The following is a 26,065-nucleotide window of genomic DNA, read 5'->3' on the forward strand; positions in this document are numbered from 1 at the left end:
CGTAAAAATGTAAATCTGGGGCTAAAACTAAATTTATGGTTAAGGTTCAGTTTTCCTCACTGCCCAATGGTGTAAAATCCTGTGACACCCGTGGTGTCAATATGATCACTGCATTCCTAGATGAATTCAGGAGTAGTTCGTAAAATGGAGTCACTTATGGGGGTTCTGCTGTTCCAAGACCTTATGGGCTCTCGCAGTGGGTCATGGCACCTGCAAACCATAACAGTAAAATCTAATGCTCCTTACCCTCTGAGCTTTGCACTGTGCCTGAAAAATATTTCCCAATTACATGTAGGGTATTGGCGCACTCAGGAACTTTTTTTTTTTTTACAACAAATGGAGATCCATTATTTCCTATTTGCCCTTAGAAAAACATTTTAGTGGTAAAATATAAATTTGTAGCCACAAGTTTTTAGTTTTTCTTTCACAACTCAATGGTATAAAATTCTGTGAGGCACATGGTGTCGTTATGATCATTACATTCCCCAATGATTTCATCTAGGGGGGCAGTTTGTAAAATGAGTTCACATATGGGGGGTTTCTGTTCTGTCACCTCAGGGGTGCTGCCAATGTAACATGGCACCCTCACACCATTCCAGCAATATCTGAACTCTAATATGGCGCCTCTTCCCTTCTGAGGTTTGCACTGTGCCTCAAATCTGCGTACTCAGGAGAAATTGCCCAACAAATTGTATGGAGCAATTTCTCCTGTTACCCTTACAAAAATGCTAAATTTGAAGCTAAGAAAAGATTAGGGAAAGATTGTTGTATTTTCATGGCTCAATGTTGTAAACTTCTGTTTAGCACCCGTGGGTTCAAGGTGCTCAATACACATCTAGATAAGATCTTTAAGGGGTCTAATTTCCCAAATGAGGTAAATTGTGGGGGGTTTCCACTGTTTAGTCACATCAAGACGTCCACTAACAATTCCAGGAAATTTTACTTTCAAAGAGTCAAATGGCGCTCCTTCCCTTCCCAGCCCTGCAGTGAGCCCAATCAGTTTTCCTCCAGATAGTCGGTATCCGTGTGCTCAGGAGACAGACTACAAAATTTGTAGTGAAATTTCTCCTGTTACCCTTATCAAAAAAAGTTTGCATCTGAAGTATATTTTGTTAAAAAAAAAAAAGTTAAAATGTTTTTTTTCCACATTCCAAAAATACCATTGAAGCACCTGAAGGGTTGATAAACTCCTTGAATGTGGTTTTGAGCACCTTGAGGGGTGAAGTTTAGAATGGTGTCACTTTTGCGTATCATATAGTTTTGTTAAACTTGGAAATATAAATTGACCAGTGATTTCTCATAGCAGTTATAACTTCCTAACAAAAATTCTGGGTCCAAAATTGTGCTGATGTTAAGTAGACATGTGGAAACTGTTTAAACCATTTTGTGTGAAATCTCTGATTTAAGGCCATGAAAATTCAAAGTTGTAAAATTGCAAAATATTCCAAATTTTTACCAAATTTCATTTTTTCACAATTAATCGCAAGTCATATTAATGTAATTCATGATAGTGGTAAAATTTCAATTAGTCATGAAAAAAACTCAAAAATACCATGATCCATTTAAGCCTTCCAGAGTTATTACCAGAAAGCGACAGGTCAGAATTGTGAAATTGGCCTGGTCATTAGCGTGAAAACCATCTTCGAGGGTGAAGTAGTTAAAAGCCTATGTATGAAAGGTGGGTAGGTTTGGATATCAACTTGGCCGGTACAAAAACTGAATTGGACAGGGAAGTTTGAGATGAATTAGCAGCTTTGAGGATAAATTATAATCCCCATATGAAAACCTGTGTAGATCTCTCAGGGAGAAGCAAGAGTTCTTAACCCTTGAAGCAACATTTAACTTCTTGGATCAGAACCCAACTACCCTGAGGGAGTAGTCTTCTCAAGTTCACTAAAAACCTAAATTACATATCCATTTGTTGTACAATAGGTTCATTATGGCCATACAATGATTATGCCCATTTCCAGTAAAGCTGTACTGGACAGATTATTTTTTTTTATTCGTCTTGACATTTTTTATATACGTTTACTTTCATATTCTTGTATAACCAATTCGATGTATCCTACATTTTCCCATAGCGTGATATGGAGTCTCCCTCTGGTCCTAACAGAATCACCAGTTTCCAGGCGGCAATGGAAGCGACTTTCCAAGCCCTGGATAAAGAGGAAATCAGCTCAGCCATTAAAAAGATGGGCAAAAGGATATCTGATAAAGTTCTACTTGCGCAAGTTACATGAGTAGTTACGTGCACCCGTCAGAGAAAGCTCCATGGACATGCAGCCATCTCACTTGATAACACTATTATTGCCCTGTAAAATTCTACCCAAAGTGAAAAAAGTTTTCAAACTCCTCAAGATTCATCTAGGTGGTGCTGGAGTGCTCAAGAGTCCAGGTGTGAGCTGCGAGCATGTGCATTCTGCCTTGGACGATGTCCTGCTTGGCACAGTTCGCATCAATGTCATTGAGCAGCAAGTCGATCAAAACAGAATGACCAACTTCAGTGCTGCCTTGGTGCCTGATGCAATGGTTTATATCCTCAGTTCATGATAACATTGACATTCTCATCTAGAATTGTGAGGACCTTTTCTAATCAAACCAATCTGTTTTTCTTTATCAGTTGGATCATGCAATGAACACTAAAGGTATAACAAACAAGAAGAGCGAGAGAGAGAGCGAGAGAGCGAGAGAGCGAGAGCGAGAGAGCGAGAGCGAGAGAGAGAGAGCGAGAGAGAGAGAGCGAGAGAGAGAGAGCGAGAGAGAGAGCGAGCGACCTGATTCTTCATTTCACATCTCCGTTTCATACGTTTTTGGCCGGCTCCGTCATTTTCCTTTTTTTCGCCAGACAAAAAAAAAAAAAAAAAAACATTCCTCTGGAAACGGCTGTTTGGGCGGTCCGGAAAAAAAACGGATGAAACGTCTAGCCATCAGGCGCTAAAACCACCAAGAAAAAAAAACAGATCCGGTGTAAAAAAAACAAAAAAACAAAAAAAAAAACAATTTTTCAAAAGTTATTATTATTATTATTATTATTATTATTAATTTATTTATATAGCACCATTGATTCCATGGTGCTGTACATGAGAAGGGGTTACATACAAGTTACAAATATCACATACAGTAAACAAACTAACAATGACAGACTGATACAGAGGGGCGAGGACCCTGCCCTTGCGGGCTTACATTCTACAGGATTATGGGGAAGGAGACAGTAGGTTGAGGGTTGCAGGAGCTCCGGTGTTGGTGAGGCGGTAGCTCCGGTGTTGGTGAGGCGGTAGCTTCGTTGGTGATGAGGCAGCAGCGGTGTCAGTGCAGGCTGTAGGCTTTCCTGAAGAGATGAGTTTTCAGGTTCCGTCAGTTGCCAGATAGTGCCTGAAAAAAACCTGATGTTTGAAAGTAGCCTTACTTATTGTTTGGAACATACATACATACATACATACATACATACATATATATATCAGCACAGAATCAAATAGAAAAAAGTGGACTTTATTGCCTGAACGGTGTGGCATCGTTTCGGATACAAAATCCTTTTTCAAGGCTTGAAAAAGAATTTTTACTTGAATTTCCTGCTGGATTTATCTTATTTTTTGTGACAATGTTGATCGTGGCGGTCGAAGCAATCATGGTCATATGAGAAGTTGTATTACACTTAATATGACTATCTTAGATAGTCGCAATTATATATTGAGTATGATAGCTCAGGTATTTAACAATTTTATTTAATCTCATTATCAAGTTGTAGGGATGTTCCAGATTCTAAATCCACGTTGCCTCATTTTATAATGGGAGTCAGCTAGTGTCACCCGCTCTTCTGTTTACCTGAAGTTGGCACTTTGCCACCAGGTGTTTTACTCTGTAGGCCTCATCTATGGAACCAGGCATGTCACAGACAGCTTCCAATACATGCAGTTACATGGGGCACGCTGCACAATACAGCCATACATTGAGCCATTGGGGGCCTAATAGATGGAAGTCAAGCTGGAAAGAAGATTGCATCTGAGGATCAGTAGTGGTGAAACAATTTTCAGATACTGCGAAGGACAGGCATAGTTTAATTAAAGAAAAATATATTTTTGTTTAACTCATTCCTCGACCTGTAGTCAATGTGTTCACATGGCCTATTTGGTGAGGTTTCAATATGGGTATTTAAGTCAAATCTGGAGTGAGAAAAATGCACCACTTCAGCAGTTTTTAATTATACTTTTCCTCAAACTCATTAAACACTCAACGTGTGCACATAGCCTTAAAGAACAACATTGATGGCTGGCTGACCCAAGCAAATATGGGGAATCCAAATCTTTTATTAAATTGGAGGGGACCAAGATTTGCCTTTTCCCTACTCCATATATCACATCACACGGACAATTTATCATGACAAATGCTGAAAGGGAGATATTCTTGGCTTTAAGAACTCCTTGATTTTAACATGCCTACTCCACATTCGTACATCCCTGTTGGACGGTAGGGAATTGTGCCAACCCGAGTAATAAAATATTCCCTGAATAATATCGCTTCACACCAGAAGGTGATTAATTGTGAAAAAGGCCCCAAATTTAAACTAGGGCTTTTATGAATTGTTTAATGTGGTCCAATTTCAGTACCTCTAAATATTTGCAAACTGTTGAACAATCCAATTAAGTCACCATAGATTTGTTGGGAAATAAACAAAAAGGCAAAGGCTGGCCACACACATTAGCTGACTCTCTGCCAGTAGCCATCTCATCTGACATACACAGGAGGACTTGCTTGGCCAGTGTGCTCTATGAGAAAGCCCTGGGTTCAGGGGGAATAAATGATCAGCACCCTCACACAGGAAGCTGAACTTGGCGACATGGTCTTGTTCAGTCATAAATCCAGAATGTGTGATATGTAAAGATGCATTAAATTTATCAGTCTGTAAAGTTGTATAGCAACTGCTCTAGACAAAGTCGCCATCAATAATTCTCACGTTAACATCTTTGGCTGTGATCGGGGGAACGGGTTGTTGAGCAATATTTTAAAAGCAGTAAAATAGACAAAATAGGAAAACATTTGCTCTTTAACCCCTTAATGACCGCCAATACGTCTTTTAACTGACCTGAGATATAAGAGAATAGCCTCCCCATACAGATGACAATCCAGCATCTGTCGGTTGTACACTATAGCTGACAACTTGCTGTACCAGCCACGATCAGTATTTGCACCATCTAAATCTGTTTAACCCCTTAGATGCTGCTGTCAATAGTGACTACATCATTATAAATGGTTAACAGAGTGCGGGGGCTTCTTCTTTGTCACAATTGGTGCCCTCATATCATGATTTTGTTGTCCTGATGTTTGCTGTGGCAATTCATGACCAAATAGTGGCCTTAGGGTACCGTCACACAGTGCAATTTTAGAGTCTGACTGCTGTAGTAATCTGTTTAGAAGTTAGCAACATTTAGGTGGTAAAAATACACATTTTCATTTCTGTCATACCACTTTGCATTAATTCCTGTAAAGCACCTGAAGGGTTAATAAACTACCTGACAGCAGTTTTCAATATGTTTAGGGGTGCTGTTTTTAAAATGGTATCACGTTTGTGAGTTTCCCAATATATGGGACCCCTAAAGTCACTTCAAACATGGATAAGTCCCTAAAAAAATAAATTTTGTAAGTTTCTTTGAAAAAATAAAAAATTGCTGCTACATTTTTAAACCTCCTAAAATGCTAACAAAATAAAATAACATTTTACAAATGGTGCTGATGTAAAGCAGACATGTGGGAAATGTTATTTATTAATGGTTTGCTGTTGTATGACTATCTGGATTAAAGGGATAATCATTCAAATTTAGAAAATTGCTAATTTTTTAACATTTTTCTCAAATTTTTGATATTTTTTATAAATAAACACAAAAAATGTTGAACAAAATTTACCATTATCATAAAGTATAATGTGTCACGAAAAAACAATCTCAAAATCACTGGATTTGTTGAAGCGTTGCAGAGTTATTACCACATAAAGTGACACTGGTCAGATTTCAAAAATTTGGCTCGGTCACTAAGGGGTTAAAAAAAGTTTATTAAATGAGAGCAGGAAAGAAATTTGTTACCATCTTTTCAGTTAGCCATTAAAAGGTATCAACCACTGAGGACTCTCAATTCTAAATATTTTTATTTAAGAAGGATTTTGCACCAAGTGCCCCTCATTATTACTTTATAAGTTCTTGTGTACAAGTGCAACCAATAATGTGTCCTGTTGACGCCATGGCTTTCCCCCCCCCCCCCCCAGAATTCATCAATATATTTTCAATGGTGTCATTTTGGGGTAAACAAAAGTTTTTGATCATTGTTTGTAAATGCAGGATGCAGATTTTTGGAATGATTAGGTGACATAAAAGAACATTGTTACATACAGCATGAAGATTTATTTCATCTATAGAGTATTGGAGGATTTAGGCCATTTTCACACATTTACTTCAGTGTTACTTGACATAAGAAAGCAACCTGTTAGATTATGTCAACAATTGGCAGATACTGGATAAACCAAGCATGGCCTCCACCCAGATGTCTTTTGTACCTGGGCTGATCTTTCTACTCAATAGACTTGTGTTTAAGGAGAGATCTTCATTTCCATATGACTAGACGGTCACTTACCCCATTGTCTATGGAAGGAGGAGGAACCTCAATCTCATGGCCATGGTGTCCATATAAGACTGATGGGACATTGCAGTCATTTCTGTGTCATTTGCACTCAACTCCTAGAGAAGCGACTTCACAAATTGTGAGATTGCAGCTCGTCCTACATTGGATCAAAACCTACTTGAGGAAAACCAACTGAATTTTCATTTCATCATAATCTACGATGGTCACCCACACCAAAGAGGAGGACTACCAGTATTTGAAGACACTGGGTAGCGGAACCTATGGCAAAGTGGTCATGGCTACTGAGAAGAAGACAGGTAAGGCCTAACATTACAAGGGTGAATTAGTCATATGGGATTTTTAATATCTGAAACTATTTAACATGAAAACCATAAGTCTTCCCTGAGCCATGTAGTCTAAAGGTCGGTTATTAGTTGTGATAAGTGCTCTTAGATGTGTCAGACGTCACCAATTCATGTCCTCACATCACCAGATCATTTTCATAAGGTTTACCACATGTTAAAAAGGTTTGCCTATGTTAAACAAAAAAAAAAAAAATCATGACAAAAGAGAGTTAAAAAAATAATTCTATGCAGTAGCACCGTAACACCTGAGACTCTTCAAACCCCTTAAGAATGGTGGCTTTAGGACAAAGCTATTTTTTTGTTCATGGTAATTTCAGGAGCCATATTATTTTTGGGCAATATAGCTGTATGAAAGCTGGGTTATTTCTGGATGAGTTGTATCGGTCTTGGCTGCATTTCAGGGTTCATATAACTACCAAAGTTTGTTTTGTGAAAAAGGAAATAAATTAAACATAGCAGGTGCACAAGCCTCCACAGCAAAGCATCCAATACTTAAACTGTGTAAACTGCTATGGGGTAGATTTAGTATTACGTTGTGTATTTCTTGGTTAACTTGTTTCTATTGTACATTTGATCTTCCACTTTATTTTTGCGAGTAGCCAGACAAACTATATATAGGACAATTCTGAATCCACCTGTAGCATCTTTCCTTGGGTGGATTGTGGGGGAATCAATTTACAGGACAAAAGCTTAGTTTCTACTTTTGCCAATGAAAATCCAAGAATTTTATTTTGCTTCATCGCGTACAGTGCATGGGTTTAAGAGTTTTATAGTATGGATCATGTAACCAGTGATAGAAAATGTTAAAAAATGGATCTTGTGTAAATTGCATAAATTCTCACATTTTACTACTTTAGCACAACAAAAAAGAAAGCCACTTATCACGTTCACACCGCAGCCTTTTGTTTCAGAGACCCTTCGCATCTTTTTTTCCATGATCTGGGGCTGGTTGAGGGCTTGAGGGACGAGTTGATGCTTATAGTGATTCCATTTTGGTGTGGATACGATCTTTTGATCGTCTGTTAAAGCATATTAATGCAATGTTGTGGTGACCAAAAAAAAAAAAAAACCTCTGGCGCTTTGACTTTTCTTTTGCTACGGCGTTTATTTACTGGATTAATTTTTTAGTATATAGGTCGGGTGATTTTGAATGCAACAATACAAATTGTGTTTTTTTTTGTATTGGTTTTATTTTGAATGGGGCGAGTGTGGGGGTGATTTGAATTTTTATTTTTAAAAAATTCTTACTTTTCACTTGCTTTAACCTCTTAACCCCTGGAGATATTTTCATTTTTGCGTGTTTTTTTAATGCTCCCTTCATTCAAGAGCCATAACTTTTTTGTTTTTTGGTCAACATGGCCATGTGAGGGCTTGTTTTTTGTGCGACGAGTTGCACTTTTTTCAGTACAATATGTTAAAACCAACGGTGTCATTCAAAACAGGAAAAAAAATTCCAAGTGTGGTGAAATTGGTAAAAAAAAAAAAAAAAGCATTTTTAAGTTCACAAAATGCCCTAACTGACCTGCTGTTATGTTTCTCCAGGTCATTACGAGTTCATAAAAAAAAAAAAACTAGACATTTTGTGTAAACGAACTAGTGATGACCTGGAGAATTATAATGGCAGGTCTTTTAGCATTAAGTGAACATAGTAAAAAAACAAAACAAAAAAAAAACAGAAAAACTAAACTCTGGGATTGCACTTTTTTTGCAATTCTACTGTACTTGAATTTTTTTGCATTTCCTTCAGCACACAATATGTTCATTGGTTTTAACATATTGTGTACTGAAGGAAATAAAAAAAAATCAAGTACAGTAGATTTGCAAAACAGTGCAATCCCAGAGTTTGTTTTTTGTGTTTTTTTTTACCATGTTCACTAAATGCTAAAACAGACCTGCCATTATAATTCTCCAGGTCATCACTAGTTCGTTGACACCAAACATGTCTAGTTTTTTTTATGAACTCGTAATGACCTGGAGAATCATAACGACAGGTCAGTTAGGGCATTTTGTGAACATAATTTAAAAAAAAAATTGTATTTTTATTTTACCAATTTCACCGCACTTGGAATTTTTTTTCTGTTTTGAATGACACCGTTGGTTTTAACATATTGTGTACTGGAAAAAGTGCAACTCGTCACACAAAAACAAGCCCTCACATGGCCATGTTGACCAAAAAATAAAAGTAATGGCTCTTGGAATAAGTTGAGTAAAAAAAACGAAAATGCAAATAAAGAAAATACCCCTGGGGATTAAGAGATTAAAGCAATTGAAAGTAAAAAAAATAAATAAAATAAATGTTCAAATCACCTGCCACATTCAAATGAAAACAATGAAAAAAAAAAATGCACATTTGTCATGGCCACATTCAGAATCTCCCAGTCTATCAATATATAAATATTAATCCAATCGGTAAACGGCATAGAGTTCGTATTTTAATCACCACAACATTGCATTAATATGTAATAATGGGCGATCAAATGATCGAATCTGCACCAAAATTGTATCATTAAAATCATCAGCTTCGCACCCAGCCTGGAATCCCTTAAAATAGAGACACTACGGGTATCGGAAAATGGCACAACATGTTTATTTATTTATTTATTTTTTAAATGTGGAGGTTTGTTTTCACCACTTCGATACCAAACATGTTTATTTGCTTAACAAAAAAACCCACATTGTGCCGTTTTCTGATACCCGTTGTGTCTCCATTTTTCGTGTTTGCGGGCCGGGTGAGGGCTTATTTTTTCAGCGCCAAAACAACTGACATGGTGCAAGTTAAGTTGTGGGCACAGTGCGAGACACGAGACACGAGACAGGGAGAGACACGACGTGTGCAGTACATGTACAGTCAATGTCATCAAGGGGTTAAAAGTGGTAGTCCGGTCTAGAATGGTAAGTCTACAGTCACAGACTGCGACATATGAAACCTTCCAGTCAGTCTCGGACTATGGTGCCAAGGGCCCACCAGTAATATTGACTATGAGGGGACCCACTTTTCACCTGTATACAAATATTACTTTACCCTCGTCCACAAATTTACCTCCATCTCTATATAATAAACTGGGCAGTGTGGTTAATGAATGATGAGATGCTGTTTTTTTTCTATCCAGAGTGAATCAAGTGAATTATGGCACATACTGCCCATACAGTGGGATTGGGGGCCCAGATCTGCACAGGGGCCCGCCGGGGGATTCCCCTGCTCTCCTATGGGCCAGTCCGAGCCAGCTTCCAGTACACACACACTATAGGCTGCGAGGATTTGCCAGTGTCTCGACAGTCAAATATGCAGATTCCTGGCCAGAACCAGTCTAGTAGATGCGGTGTCGCACAAGGCCATGCCCACTACATTGATTCTGCCATGGAGTATGATTACCACATACTTGGCAGCCATTCCTGGTGGGGACAGTCCATTTCTTGCAGCGCACAGTCTACAGTCACACGGCAACTGTAGACTTATTATTGACTACATAATCCCTTTTAGAAAAATATTTTTGTTCTGGCTCTCAGAACCGGATCCATATAGTCCATAGAGCGGTAAGAGGACTTCATTTAATTTTTGCATTATTTTTGGCAGCATTTGTGGTGTGGAATAAAATGGTTACACTTTTCTAGATTGCATATTTGATTATCTATAATAGCAACCCATCAGTAAGTGATCATACTGCAGAGATACCAATGAGCCAAAAGGGAAAGAAATAAGTTGCAATCTATCAAATCCGATCCATCCATCATGGAGCAATAAATTACCTGATCTCTTGAGGGGTTAAAGACTAAACTTTAGAGTAATATTCATTTTCCACAAAGTATTTGCTTTGATATATTAATTAATTTTGCTCTTTTAATTAAGGAAACAATGTGGCCCTTAAGCTAATGAAGAAGACACACACAAAGTATGAATATTTCCTCCATGAGCTGTGTGTGTCCATCCAGCTATCAAGTCATGAAGGAATCATCTCCACCCACCCCATCTTTGTGGACTCTGATAACTTCTACGTCCTGACCCAGGATTTGGCCCCTGCAGGAACACTTCACTCACTGATAGAACCCGGTGTAAGTATTTCAGAATAACTAATTGTTTAATATTGGTGATGAGCGAATATACTCTCTACTCGAGACTTCTCGAGCACGCTCGGGGGTCCTCAGAGTATTTTTTAGTGCTCGGAGATTTAGTTTTTCTTGCAGCAGCTGAATGATTTACATCTCTTAGCCAGCTTGATTACATGTGGGGATTCCGTAGCAACCAGGCAACCCCCACATGTACTTATGCTGGCTAACAGCTGTAAATCATTCAGCTGCGGCAAGAAAAACAAAATCTCCGAGCACTAAAAAAAAATACTCGGAGGACCCCCGAGCATGCTCGAGAAGACTCGAGCAATGAGAATATTCACTCATCACTATTTAATATTTAACTATTGTATTTTTCAGACTATAAAAATGCAAATAGGTGTTAGGAGGAGGAAATGAGTCAGAATTTACCATATTTTGCTTCAATGTTTTCTCATATCCCCTAACCTTGTATATTTATCTCCCCAATCCATGGTCCCCTCATCCCAATCCTGGTAGGAATGCCCCCCCATCAGAAAAACATTAAGAAAAAAAAAAACACACTTATTGTCCCTGCGCTTCATAGCAGTACGATACCAGCAGCTAATTTATGCTTTTAAGCAGCTCATGGCATGTGCTGCCAAGAAGCAGAGGACAGCTGCCAGAATATTCACTACTCCCCTCACCAGGACTATAGGCGTGTGGAGCAGTGAATATTAATCTTTTTTAATAGCAGGCACAGTCACCTCAGCTGATGGGTGATCACATGTGCCCGCTACCAAAGGGAATATTCACTGGTCAACAGTCTCATGGGCAAGCAGAGCAGTGAATATTCATTCTCTATCATAGCGGGCACACATGGTCCTCCAGCAGCTTTAGGAAGCCAGTGGATGCGGAGTGTAAAGAATTTAATATTCACTGCTCTCCACTCCCATCTTTGTGGAAAGCAGTAAATATTCATTTCTGTTTAGCAGCGGGTACAGGAGTTAGTGCAGCAGCCAGCTCCTGCCTCCTGTGACTCGCCGATCCCTCATTCAGCCTAAGACATCGCTCCCCATTTTCCTCAACATATTTTGGAGTAAAAAAAAAGGTGCCTCTTCTAGCCCGAAAAAATACAGTAGATACAACTCTGGATTTTTTTTTTACCACAATTACATTTTTTTTAAACTGATGTATACTAGTAAAGTGTTTACCAACCTGTGGCTCACTTGTCTCTGCAAAAACTCCTTACTTGCCCCCTTTTGGCACAATAGTTTTAATGGTTTTATGTAGACTAGAAAGTCAGATTAGAAATTGGTATCCTAGATTTAAGTACCCATTAAGGTTTTTCTTTATATCACATGTTTGTTGAGCTCTCCATGCTTGTGTTGCGACAAGGACAGCCCTGACCTGCAGATGCGGCACTGCCGGCATGCTCCATGTATCCGGGTTCCCTCTGCAGCTTATTGGGTAAGCGCTATAGCTTGCTGAATTAGCAGGGACCATAACAAATTCGCTTTAAGGTACCTTCACACATAACGATATCGTTAACGATATCGTTGCTTTTGGTGATGTTGCAACGATATCGTTAAGGAAATCGCTATGTGTGACAGCGACCAACGATCAGGCCCCTGCTGTGCCATCGTTGGTCGCTGAACAAAGTCCAGAACTTTATTTTGTCGCTGGATCTCCCGTGGACATCGCTGGATCGGCGTGTGTGACACCGAACCAGCGATGTCTTCACTGGTAACCAGGGTAAACATCGGGTAACTAAGCGCAGGGCCGCGCTTAGTAACCCGATGTTTACCCTGGTTACCATCCTAAAAGTAAAAAAAACAAACAGTACATACTTACCTACCGCTGTCTGTCCCCGGCGCTGTGCTCTGCACTCCTCCTGTACTGGCTGTGAGCGTCGGTCAGCCGGAAAGCAGAGCGGTGACATCACTGCTCTGCTTTCCGGCCGCTGTGCTCACAGTCAGTACAGGAGGAGAGCAGAGTACAGCGCCGGGGACAGACAGCGGTAGGTAAGTATGTACTGTTTGTTTTTTTTACTTTTAGGATGGTAACCAGGGTAAACATCGGGTTACTAAGCGCGGCCCTGCGCTTAGTTACCCGATGTTTACCCTGGTTACCGGCATCGTTGGTCGCTGGAGAGCGGTCTGTGTGACAGCTCTCCAGCGACCAAACAGCGACGCTGCAGCGATCCGGATCGTTGTCGGTATCGCTGCAGCGTCGCTTAATGTGAAGGGGCCTTAACTCTACTAATGATCACCAACTCTATTGGAAAGATCTGTAGTCACAAGATGGAAAAGGTGAGGGACCAGTGGTGCCAGAAACTATATTACAGGGCCAATAATTAAATACAATAAAGGAAGTAAAGAAGTTTCTGGTACATCGAACAGGTAAAAATCAAAAGGTTTATTTGAACATGGCTAAAACAAAACCAACATAACCTGGCGCATTAAATGGCACGGCAGTTCACCCTTTGACAGAGACGCGTCAGGTTGTTTTTATTTTAGCCATAGTTAAGTAGGTTGAATAAAGACCTAGGTCCATCAACTGCCACCTTTCTCCACCAATTGTACATTTCGTCATGCCATGTTCAAATAAAATTTGATTTTACCTGGTCTGTGTGCTAGAAACATTTCCTTCCTCCATTTGCTGTGTGCTCCAGCAGGATTGGCACCCACCAGCTCTATGCCAGTTATCGAATGCTTGTGTTGAGACTACCTGTTCCTCTTCACTGCCCCTATAAGCATTTTACTACACACAGTGAACATTATTTATGGTGGCAAAATTAAAAGAAAACATGGGAGATAAAACATTCATGATCTTAAATTACCACTTATTTTAAGTGAACAGATATTGAATGGTTTCCTTTACTTTTCCAGGTTGGAATTCCAGAAGCGATGGTGAAGCGTTGTGCGCTACAGTTGACCAAAGCATTGGAATACATGCACGATCAAGCACTGGTGCATAGAGACATTAAACCAGACAATGTGCTACTCATGGACAAAGACTGCTTCCATGTCAAGCTAAGTGATTTCGGTTTGACAAGAGCCATTGGTACCCTCGTACCATCAATGTCACCCTTGATTCCCTTCATGTCCCCAGAGCTTTGTCAGTTGCGGCGCCATGAAACTCTAGACCTACGCCCCACCATTGACACCTGGGCCTTTGGCGTACTGCTTTTTGTCTCTTTTACTGGATGTTATCCATGGGAAAGAGCAATAGAAGATGATCCTCTCTTCAAAGACTTTATCCACTGGCAACGGTTTCAAAGCTACATTTCACCTTCAGGACTCTGGACCAAATTTTCTGCCAGTGCTCAACAATTATTTCACGCCCTGTTCACTGAAGACCCCACCACCAGGAGTCCAGTAAACGTAGTCCTCAACTACCTTCACTTTCCATGGGGAGAAGACTACGTGCCTGAACATTCTCAAGAGATTGTTGTGGACAATGATGAAATCAATCATTTTGAGACTGAATTAATAGTCATTGAAGAAGAAGATCACTACATTGTGGTGGAGAACCGAGGGGACATCGAGTGCATCATCATAGGTGATGCATCAGTGGAAGCAATTTTTACGTCCAGTGATGCACTGCTGATTTGGTCAGAAAATGCCAACCTCGACTTGGAATCTGAAGTGGAGATCGTTTAGCTCTTGCAAGGTAATAATGTGGCGAGTAGTGATGAGCGAGCGTGCTCCGATAATGTGTTAACAGAGTGCAGTTGTGTGCTGACATAGTATCCTCGGCGTCCTCTAATACTAACCTGCTTGTGTTGTGGCTGTCAAATAGCCGCAGACCTACAGATACGGTGACTCGAAGATAGTATTATAGAACACCAAGTGTAGAGCTCACAATCTTGCATGTTGCTTACCATCAATTTGTGTTGTCTTCTGAATTGAAAGATTACAGCTTGTCCAAAGTGCAAATATCAGGGTATTTTACCAAGGGTATATATGCACATTACCTGGTTTTAAAATCCCATGGAGGAGATGTGAGCAGATTTTAGTATCTTACAGCCCAGCACAGAAACTGAATTGTAGGGAGGAGTCTTTAGATGAACATGAACCAAGTAATGTGAATGGCCTCTGCCCTTCATTAACCCTCCGTCAGGGGCAACTGAACTGACAGACGCAGCTCACTTAGTTTCATTTCTATATTTTTAGTGGTTTGTCTGGGAACCACCATACTTTTCTGGTTACTAAACATTTTTTTTTTTTTTTTTTTTACACCTGATTATGTGTATTCTCATTTATTAAATTCCTAATAAGGTAACCGATCTCTTTTAGAGAATTGAAATTTAAAAAAAAGGAAAATATAGCCAATTTTCTAGCCTGTGCCGGACAGGCGCAATGCCCCTAAACTCATTAAAACATATTGCCCCTGACGGAGGGTTAAATTAGCAGTTTTATAAGGAGAAATGTTTGTAACTATGAAAGTCTGCAGATCTCAAACTGAACCAAAAGTTTGACAGATAAGCAAGCGCCGCCGCTTAGTTTCTAGAATAAGAATCCAACAAATCAGGGGTTGTGTTTTTTGGTGAGATTGGTAAAACTATGCCTCAATTACATTTACAGACTCACCGGGGGGCAATGGAGGCCAGGAGATCGAGGACATTATCCAAGTCATGATAAGATGGGCCAAGGGACGGCTTATCAAGTTTTACTTCCTCAAATCAAGAGGTAGGTGAGCCCAGTCAGATAAAGCTTTTATGACAGAGGCATTTGCTTAAATATCTATGGCTTTCTTATCCTACATAAAATGAATATAAAGGAGTTATGTTATTTTAAAAGGAATCTTGTAGCAAAGTTAAACCACCATCTTGCTGCCATCTCATTTGAGGACACCATTATTGCCTCGCTACATCCTACTAGAAGGAAAACAGACTTATCCATTACTTAGGTAGTATTTTATTCATAGCAGCCAGGGCTGTGGAGTTTGACCTTTTATATACAGACTCCACCAAAATAAAGTCAGACTGCTAAAATATGTAATAAATTGGGTACAATAGTTCAATGCAGAATGTGCCGAATATCTGCATATGGATTTGGGAAAGTTCTGCAATGTCCAATAAATGTCTATTCCTGATCTAATGATCTCTGTTCTTAGTGGAGATGAACTTGCGCGGCTCTTGATAGGACGAGCTTTATTATGCCAGGATCACACACAGCGAGATACGGCCGAGTCTCGCAGGTTAAAAACAAGCTCTGGCATCGGCATTCCGGAGCAGAGCATGCAGCGGCATAGCAATACATGGAGCTGCACGCTCCGCTCCGGAGTGCCGTGCCAGAGCTTGTTTTTAACCTGCGAGACTTGGCCGTATCTCGCTGTAGTGTGACTCCGGCCTTAGTGAGCAATGATGATGAGTGCAGGTCTGCTGGCATTGCTCTCAAGAAGTGCTTAAACTAGTTAGATCCTCTTTCATAAATGACCTGACATCTCATCTGATGGATCTCAGAAATTCATAGAAGAAAAATTTACTAACATTTATGCACACTGTCCTCCCACACTACATAATGTATTGAATATTCACAATTATTGTGCTGTAATGTTGGATTTTAATAACCATGTTCCATCTAAATAGCTTGATTCCTGTATCAATGGTATGTAAAAGCCAAATGTTATTTTACTACAGTAAACCTTCCTTATACATGAGCCAAGTATGATGGAGTCAGAGGTTTCGTCTTACTGATTATTTCATTGCAACTTCCTGCTCTTATCTCAGTAATGGGAAAGTGACGGTTGCGATCAGGGCTGTGGAGTTGGTAAGAAACCTCCTGCTCCCTCATACATGGAGGTAAATGGGGGAAAGAACAGTTTGCACAAATGTTGTTCAGAACATTTTTGTTAGTCTATGAATTCCTGAGAAATTGTATCACCTCCATCAGATCCTCCTTCATAGATGACCTGAAATCTGATCTATTGTAAAGCTGCAGAAGTACGTGCCTAAAGGTACCGTCACACTCAGCAACTTTGCAAAGAGAACGACAACAATCCGTGACGTTGCAGCGTCCTGGATAGCGATCTCGTTATGTTTGACATGCAGCAGCGATCTGGATCCCGCTGTGCCATCGCTGGTCAGAGCTAGAAGTCCAGAACTTTATTTTGTCGCCAGGTCGGCGTGTATCGTCATGTTTGACATCAAAAGCAACGACGCCAGCAACGAGCATAGGGCCCCTAGATGTGTGTCGGATCGGTACACTCCAGCTGTTTGACATGGAGCTAACAACCAGCGAGAACGAGAAGGGAGTCGCCGTTACATCACTGGATCGCTCCTGCATCGTCTGGAGCTGCTGTGTTTGACGTCTCTACAGCGACCTAAACAGCTACGCTCCAGCGATCTAGTTTAGGTCGGCTCGTTGTCTATATCGCTGCAGCGTCGCTGAGTGTGACGGTACCTTTAATCCTGTTCTCATTAGCAGTTCTTGAGACCAGTGCAGGGTTGCAGGCATTCCTTATCCGAGCAAGTACAGATTCATCTCAATTATAAGCACAGATCCATGGATCTTAAGAAAAGATGTTCAGCACATCCTACATTGAAATACTGAAACCAATTTAATGTTTTAAGTCAGACAATTTTATACCGACTCCACCAAAATGGACTCCGAATTGTATCCATAGCAACCAGGGCTGTGGAGTGACGTTAATGGGAGAGTGTCTTCACTCTAAACCCCGAATAGAGAATTTTGACTATCAATTCTGGTAATCTGTGTAGAGAAAGAAGCAGATTTTTCTGGCAAGATAGAGTAGCTTTATTTTTTATATTATAAATTAAAAGCCCACATGAAGATAGACGATTACACTTTACAGACCATTATGTAGGATCAGGCTCATTTTCTGCCTAGTGTTTCCATTTGCATTAATTACTATTTTTCATTTGAATCCGGTTAAAACATCACCCTAAAACCAATGCATGACAAATCTTTATTTTTTCTGATCCATGAGTGTCCATCTTCCTGTGAAGCTACAAAGTCATCATTACACCCCTCATCCATCTTTAGGCCAATGAGGTGTAAGCATTTCAGAATTTTTAAAAAGTTTGGAATATGTTGCTATATAATTTGTAAGAGAGAAGTCTGGTCAGGATTGGAGTTATTTACGTAGAGATTTCCTTCTAGCATAGTGGTTATGAACCTCCTTGCATGCCATTTTCATGTGCCAGGATTACTGGTTTGGTGAGGACAATATACCTGTAGTTTGTGGAGCTGATCTAGGATACTGATCCCCCGAATACTAAGTCTAGAGTGAATATTCATCTTGGTTATATAATGTATCTAACATTTTCTTCTACTTTTCCAGGTGGCAATTCCAGAAGTGGAATTTTACGTGATCCAGATGGCTGATACAGCCAATGCCTGACATGCTGCCCGTGGATGTATGATCCCAGCCATACATACGCTATTCAGAGTTTTAAAGCTGCCTTGGACCAGGCTGCATTTGCAACTCGGAAAGGCAGATCCCTGGTGGCTTCTTCCTACCCACTGCTAGTGACTGCCTATGTAAGCATAAAAGGAAAGACCTGTCAATCCAGGTGACTGGAAGCCATCAAGGACCTGCCTGTCTCAATACGCTCAAAGCCTCGGGAAAAAGCTGGGCTGTAAAGTAGGACTAGTGTGAATGGTGGGTTCCCAGCATTTACTGCCAACTCCTTGGTAGACAGCTCGGCCTGGTCAACGGTGGCTTTTAAAGCAGGTCTGAAAAAAATGCTGCAGCGTTTTAAAAAGACCAACACCTGTCAGATGATATTCATGGGCAGCACGTATCAGAAACTGGATGCATCAGCTGTCAAGTTCCTTTTTCTACAATTTCCAACTCTGTTAACGCATCTGCAGGAATTAAGTACAGTCATTGATAGACCATTATTTTTAATCTTTAAAGACTCCATAATAACAGGGTCTGTACCACAGGACTGGCGTATAGCAAATGTGGTGCCAATATTCAAAAAGGGGACAAAAACTGAACTCGGTAATTATAGGCCAGTAATCTTAACCTCTACTGTGGGTAAAATCCTGGAGGGCATTCTAAGGGATGATATACTGGAGTATCTGAAGAGGAATAACCTCATGACCCAGTATCAGCACGGGTTTACTAGGGACCATTCATGTCAGACTAATCTGATCAGCTTCTATAAAGAGGTAAGTTCCGGACTGGACCAAGGGAACCCAGTGGATGTAGTGTATATGGACTTTTCAAAAGCTTTTCATACGGTGCCACACAAAAGGTTGATACATAAAATGAGAATAATGGGGATAGGGGAAAATATGTGTAAGTGGGTTAAGAGCTGGCTCAGGGATAGGAAACAAAGGGTGGTTATTAATGGAGCACACTCGGACTGGGTCGCGGTTAGCAGTGGGGTACCACAGGGATCAGTATTGGGCCCTCTTCTTTTTAACATATTTATTAACGATTTTGTAGGGGACATTCAGAGTAGAATTTCAATATTTGCAGATGACACTAAGCTCTGCAGGGTAATCAATACAGAGGAGGACAATTTTATATTACAGGATGATTTATGTAAACTAGAAGCTTGGGCTGATAAATGGCAAATGAGCTTTAATGGGGATAAATGTAAGGTCATGCACTGGGGTAGAAGTAATAAAATTTATAACTAGGTGCTTAATTCTAAAACTCTGGGCAAAACAGTCAATGAAAAAGACCTGGGAGTATGGGTGGATGACAAACTCATATTCAGTGGCCAGTGGCAGGCAGCTGCTACAAAGGCAAATAAAATAATGGGATGCTTTAAAGAGGCATAGATGCTCATGAGGAGAACATAATTTTACCTCTATACAAGTCACTTGTTCGACCACACTTAGAATACTGTGCACAGTTCTGGTCTCCGGTGTATAAGAAAGACATAGCTGAACTGGAGCGGGTGCAGAGAAGAGCGACCAAGGTTATTAGAGGACTGGGGGGTCTGCAATACCAAGATCGGTTATTACACTTGGGGCTATTTAGTTTGGGAAAAACAAAGACTAAGGGGTGATCTTATTTTATTGTAGAAATACATGAGGGGACAGTACAAAGACCTTTCTGATGATCTTTTTATTCATACACCTGAGACAGGGACAAGGGGCATCCTCTACGTTTGGAGGAAAAAAGGTTTAAGCATAATAACAGACGCGGATTCTTTACTGTAAGAGCAGTGAGACTATGGAACTCTCTGCCGTATGATGTTGTAATGAGTGATTCATTACTTAAATTTAAGAGGGGACTGGATACCTTTCTTGAAAAGTATAATGTTGCAGGGTATATATACTAGATTCCTTGATAGGGCGTTGATCAAGGGAACTAGTCTGATTGCCGTATGTGGAGTCAGGAAGGAATTTTTTTCCCCAAAGTGGAGTTTACCATTTGCCACATGGGTTTTTTTTTGCCTTCCTCTGGATCAACATGTTAGGGCATGTTAGGTTAGGCTATGGGTTGAACTAGATGGACTTAGTTATAGTTATTAAGGAAGGAAGACTACGTTACTGTCTGTGCAGATTTCCAGATGACACAAACCTTAGGTTTGGAGAGTGATGAACATTTTCATATCACCTCGTCATCAGATTTAGAGCTGACAGAAAGGATTGTGAGATTTTACATTGACCTCAAATTTGAAAATGTAATGTCTGGTTTTAAGTGCGTTTATAGTGAGTAGGTAAATCTGCTCTTCACTTATTTTGTAAATCCCCACGGATGTGAGACGTGGGGGGCAGGTTTGGGAACCTTCAGACTGCACAGGAAGACTTCCCCCTGCCCAGTCCAGCTTGCTTGGTACATGTCAGTAATCACCATGTAACCAGTAAATTGGAAAGGGCAGAGGAAGCCATCATCCTTCAACATCAGTTCCAGTGGATTTGATCATTTTACTTGGGCAGAACTAAGGACTAGATGATCCCATGTCTTCCCTGTACCATGAAATCACAAAAAATTGCTTCTTATATACAGTAACATTTGTCATGTTATTTATTGGCAGAAGTTAAAAGGTTAACTCATATATTTATTTATATTCAAATACATACACAACACAAAAAGACGTCCTGTCACTATATCCATCCATCTCAGACGTGTCATCAGGTAATGACAGCACTCAAATAAGGAGGTAAAATGCAGGAGAGGTTTAATCACAAGTGACGCAATGTTTCAGCTTTCTAATATTTCTCATCTCGGGCATGTGGGAGACGACACGTTGCACATCACACGGGTGACTAGACCACCGCTGTAGACAATGTGCAACAGGACACAAAACTAGTACCCAACTGATCAGTTGGAAAAACCCCCCAAAACATGTGAAATATTAAGGTACAGGGTCTATTAATGTGGTGGATAGAACCAATAATCCAGTGGACGTACCCAACACTTGGATAGGATCATTGATAGATCCCTACACCTCAATATTTTCCCATTTTAGTGAATAGCAAATTAAATGAGTAAAGGATCCCCAACCTTTCTACCTTGGGTCTACTGTGCATCTTATGACCATCCCTCAGGGCTGAATACAAGTCTTGGTGAATCCGTGAAATACTGCTGTTCTCAGATCCCCTATGTAAAGTATCATGTGTGTCTCCACAGTAACACTGCAGGTTCCTCTTTGTAAGATACAATTGGGGCATTAAGCATTTATAAAGTGATAATGCCCAGATAAAGTAGTAATACGAGTGTCCCTTTATAATCTAATATCCCTCCCCCACCCTGAGTGCCCCCATAACAATAAATTACCTTAAAACTAATGTTTCCAAGTCCATGAAAAGCTCCTTTTTCTTGTTGGACAACATTTTCATTGGTGCTATATTGGGGAGGAAACAAGCTTTTGTTTTTCAGGATTAGTGAATTTTGGAAGCTTAAATCAAGACCATATTCTCGCTTTGCTCATTCCAGATACGGGTTTTTACGTTTGGCTGTCACACACCAATAGACGCTTCGTATTGCAATAACTAGTTTTTGCATCACCATAATTTGCAAGCTATAATTTTTTTTTATAATTTGGCCGACAGTCATGTTATGGCTCGACTATTATAGAAAAGAGTTTTGCATTGCTATATTCTGAGCTATAACTTATTCTGCTGATGGAGCTATATGGTGGCTTGTTTTTTGCGGGACAAGGTGACATTTCAGCGGTATCATTTTTATTTGCATCAGTCTTTCATTGCCGGTATGATAAAGCATTGTTTTTTGCCTGTTTTCTCTTTTTTTTTTTATATGGTGTTCATTTTAGGTGAAAAATAGTGGGACATTTTTATAGAGAGGGTTGTTACGAACGCAGAGATACCAAGTGTGTACTTGTTTATTCACATTAATGTATTTATTGGAAAAAAAATAAATTCCCTTTATTCAGGGATTTTTAAAAAAACTTTTTTTTACATTGTCCCAGTCCAGGATATCACTATATAATGTCAGATCACTGATCTGATAGGCAGGGAAATTAGCATGTCGGTGCCTGCTCCCAAAAGTCATCCCGAAGGACCCCGCAGCCATCCTGGAGCCAGGGATCTCCATGGAGACCATCAGGCCAACGCATTCGCATCGCGTTGACCTGAGGTAGGTGCACAGGGAGCCCCCTCCTTGTGCGATGCTTCTCTATGCCGCTGTCACTAACAGCTGTATCAGAGGGGTTAAATGCCTGCACCGAACATGGGCACTGCTGCAGGTTGTCAGCTGTCACATACAGCTGATACCCACATGCGATCGCCCACCGATGGCATAGCGGGTTGTCCATTTCATTTACAGACCCATTGATTTGAACTGGAGTGTGATCCTTGTCCCTGTTCCAAAATGGACTGAATGTCTTTCTTTTTGATCACTGACTCAAATACGTCCATTCACCAAAATTAACCCCTTTACCCCCAAGGGTGGTTTGCACGTTAATGACCGGGCCAATTTTTACAATTCTGACCACTGTCCCTTTATGAGGTTATAACTCTGGAACGCTTCAATGGATCCTGGTGATTCTGACATTGTTTTCTCGTGACATATTGTACTTCATGACAATGGTAAAAATTATTTGATAGTACCTGCGTTTATTTGTGAAAAAAACGGAAATTTGGCGAAAATTATGAAAATTTCGCAATTTTCCAACTTTGAATTTTTATGCAATTAAATCACAGAGATATGTCACACAAAATACTTAATAAGTAACATTTCCCACATGTCTACTTTACATCAGCACAATTTTGGAACCAAAATTTTTTTTTGTTAGGGAGTTATAAGGGTTAAAAGTTGACCAGCAATTTCTCATATCTACAACACCATTTTATTTTAGGGACCACATCTCATTTGAAGTCATTTTGAGGGGTCTATATGATAGAAAATACCCAAGTGTGACACCATTCTAAAAACTACACCCCTCAAGGTGCTCAAAACCATATTCAAGAAGTTTATTAACCCTTCTGGTGCTTCACAGGAATTTTTTGAATGTTTAAATAAAAATGAACATTTAACTTTTTTTCACAAAAAATGTAATTCAGCTCCAATTTGTTTTATTTTACCAAGGGTAACAGGAGAAAATGGACCCCAAACATTGTTGTACAATTTGTCCTGAGTATGCCAATACCCCACATGTGGGGGTAAACCACTGTTTGGGCGCATGGCAGAGCTCGGAAGCGAAGGAGTGCCATTTGACTTTTCAATGCAAAATTGACTGGAATTGAGATGGGACGCCATGTTTCGTTTGGAGAGCCCCTGATGTGGCTAAACATTGAAACCCCCCACAAGTGACACCATTTTGGAAAGTAGACCCCCTAAGGAACTTATCTAGAGGTGTGGTGAGCACTTTGACCCAACAAGTGCTTCACAGAAGTTTATAATGTAGAACCGTAAAAATAAAAAATCATATTTTTTCACAAAAATTATCTTTTCGCCCCCAATTTTTTATTTTCCCAAGGGTAAGAGAAGAAATTGGACCCCAAAAGTTGTTGTACAATTTGTCCTGAGTACGCTGATAGCCCATATGTGGGGGTAAACCACTGTTTGGGCGGATGGGAGAGCTCGGAAGGGAAGGAGCGCCGTTTGACTTTTCAATGCAAAATTGACAGCAATTGAGATGGGACATCATGTTGCGTTTGAAGAGCCACTGATGTGCCTAAACATTGAAACCCCCCACAAGTGACACCATTTTGGAAAGTAGACCCCCTAAGGAACTTATCTAGAGGTGTGGTGAGCACTTTGACCCACCAAGTGCTTCACAGAAGTTTATAATGTAGAACCGTAAAAATAAAAAATCATATTTTTTCACAAAAATTATCTTTTTGCCCCCAATTTTTTATTTTCCCAAGGGTAAGAGAAGAAATTGGACCCCAAAAGTTGTACAATTTGTCCTGAGTACGCGGATACCCCATATGTGGGGGTAAACCACTGTTTGGGTGGATGGGAGAGCTCGGAAGGGAAGGAGCGCCGTTTGACTTTTCAAAGCAAAATTGACAGGAATTGAGATGGGACGCCATGTTGCGTTTGAAGAGCCACTGATGTGCCTAAACATTGAAACCCCCCACAAATGACACCATTTTGGAAAGTAGACCCCCTAAGGAACTTATCTAGAGGTGTGGTGAGCACTTTGACCCACCAAGTGCTTCACAGAAGTTTATAATGCAGAGCCGTAAAAATAAAACAAAATTTTTTTCCCACAAAAATTATTTTTTTAGCCCCCAGTTTTGTATTTTCCTGAGGGTAACAGGAGAAATTGGACCCCAAAATTTGTTGCCCAATTTGTCCTGAGTGCGATGATACACCATATGTGGGGGGAACCACTGTTTGGGCACATGGGAGGGCTCAGAAGGGAAGGAGTGCCATTTGAATGCAGACTTAGATGGAATGGTCTGCAGGTGTCACATTGCGTTTGCAGAGCCCCTAATGTACCTAAACAGTAGAAACCCCCCACAAGTGACACCATTTTGGAAAGTAGACCCCCTTAGGAACTTATCTAGATGTGTGCTGAGCGCTTTGACCCACCAAGGGCTTCACAGAAGTTTATAATGGAGAGCCGTAAAAATAAAACAAAAATTTTTTCCCACAAAAATTATTTTTTAGCCCCCAGTTTTGTATTTTTCCGAGGGTAAAAGGAGAAATTCGACCCCACAATTTGTTGTCCAATTTGTCCTGAGTGCGCTGATACCCCATATGTGGGGGGGAACCACTGTTTGGGCGCATGGGAGGGCTCGGAAGGGAAGGAGCTCCATTTGGAATGAGGACTTAGATGGAATGGTCTGCAGGTGTCACATTGCATTTGCAGAGCCCCTAATGTACCTAAACAGTAGAAACCTCCCACAAGTGACACCATTTTGGAAACTAGACCCCCTAAGGAACTCATCTAGATGTGTTGTGATAGCTTTGAACCCCCAAGTGTTTCACTACAGTTTGTAACGCAGAGCCGTGAAAATTAAAAAAAAAAATCTTTCCCCCCAAAATTATTTTTTAGCCCCCAGTTTTGTATTTTCCCGAGGGTAAGAGGAGAAATTCGACCCCAAAAGTTGTTGTCCAATTTGTCCTGAGTACGCTGATACCCCGTATGTTGGGGGAAACCAACGTTTGAGCGCATGGCAGAGCTCGGAAGGGAAGGAGCGCCATTTGGAATGCAGACTTAGATGGAATGGTCTGCAGACGTCACATTGCATTTGCAGAACCCCTAATGTACCTAAACAGTAGAAACCCCCCACAAGTGACCCCATATTGGAAACTAGACCCCCCAGGGAACTAATCTAGATGTGTTGTGAGAACTTTGAACCCCCAAGTGTTTCACTACAGTTTATAACGCAGAGCCGTGAAAATAAAAAATCTTTTTTTTCCCACAAAAAATATGTTTTAGCCCCGAGTTTTGTATTTTCCCAAGGGTAGCAGGAGAAATTGGACCCCAAAAGTTGTTGTCCTATTTGTCCTGAGTACGCTGATACCCCATATGTTGGGGTAAACCCCTGCTTGGGCACACGGGAGAGCTCGGAAGGGAAGAAGCACTGTTTTACTTTTTCAACGCAGAATTGGCTGGAATTGAGATCAGACGCCATGTCGCGTTTGGAGAGCCCCTGATGTGCCTAAACAGTGGAAACCCCCCAATTATAACTGAAACCCTAATCCAAACACATCCC

General features: G+C 40.4%; 1 protein-coding gene across 1 annotated transcript; it reads left to right on the top strand.

The window, feature by feature from the left end:
* The first annotated feature begins 6,826 nt into the window (after nt 1-6,826).
* On the top strand, nt 6,827-14,659 carry LOC138637920 (serine/threonine-protein kinase SBK1-like). Its single transcript, XM_069726841.1, has 3 exons — nt 6,827-6,923; nt 10,819-11,021; nt 13,886-14,659. Exons 1-3 carry the CDS (start codon nt 6,827-6,829, stop codon nt 14,657-14,659), a joined length of 1,074 nt encoding a protein of 357 aa, XP_069582942.1.
* Nucleotides 14,660-26,065: the final 11,406 nt, after the last annotated feature.

This window comes from Ranitomeya imitator, chromosome 5 (genome assembly GCF_032444005.1).
Source record: "Ranitomeya imitator isolate aRanImi1 chromosome 5, aRanImi1.pri, whole genome shotgun sequence".
Classification (NCBI taxonomy): Eukaryota; Metazoa; Chordata; class Amphibia; order Anura; family Dendrobatidae; genus Ranitomeya; species Ranitomeya imitator.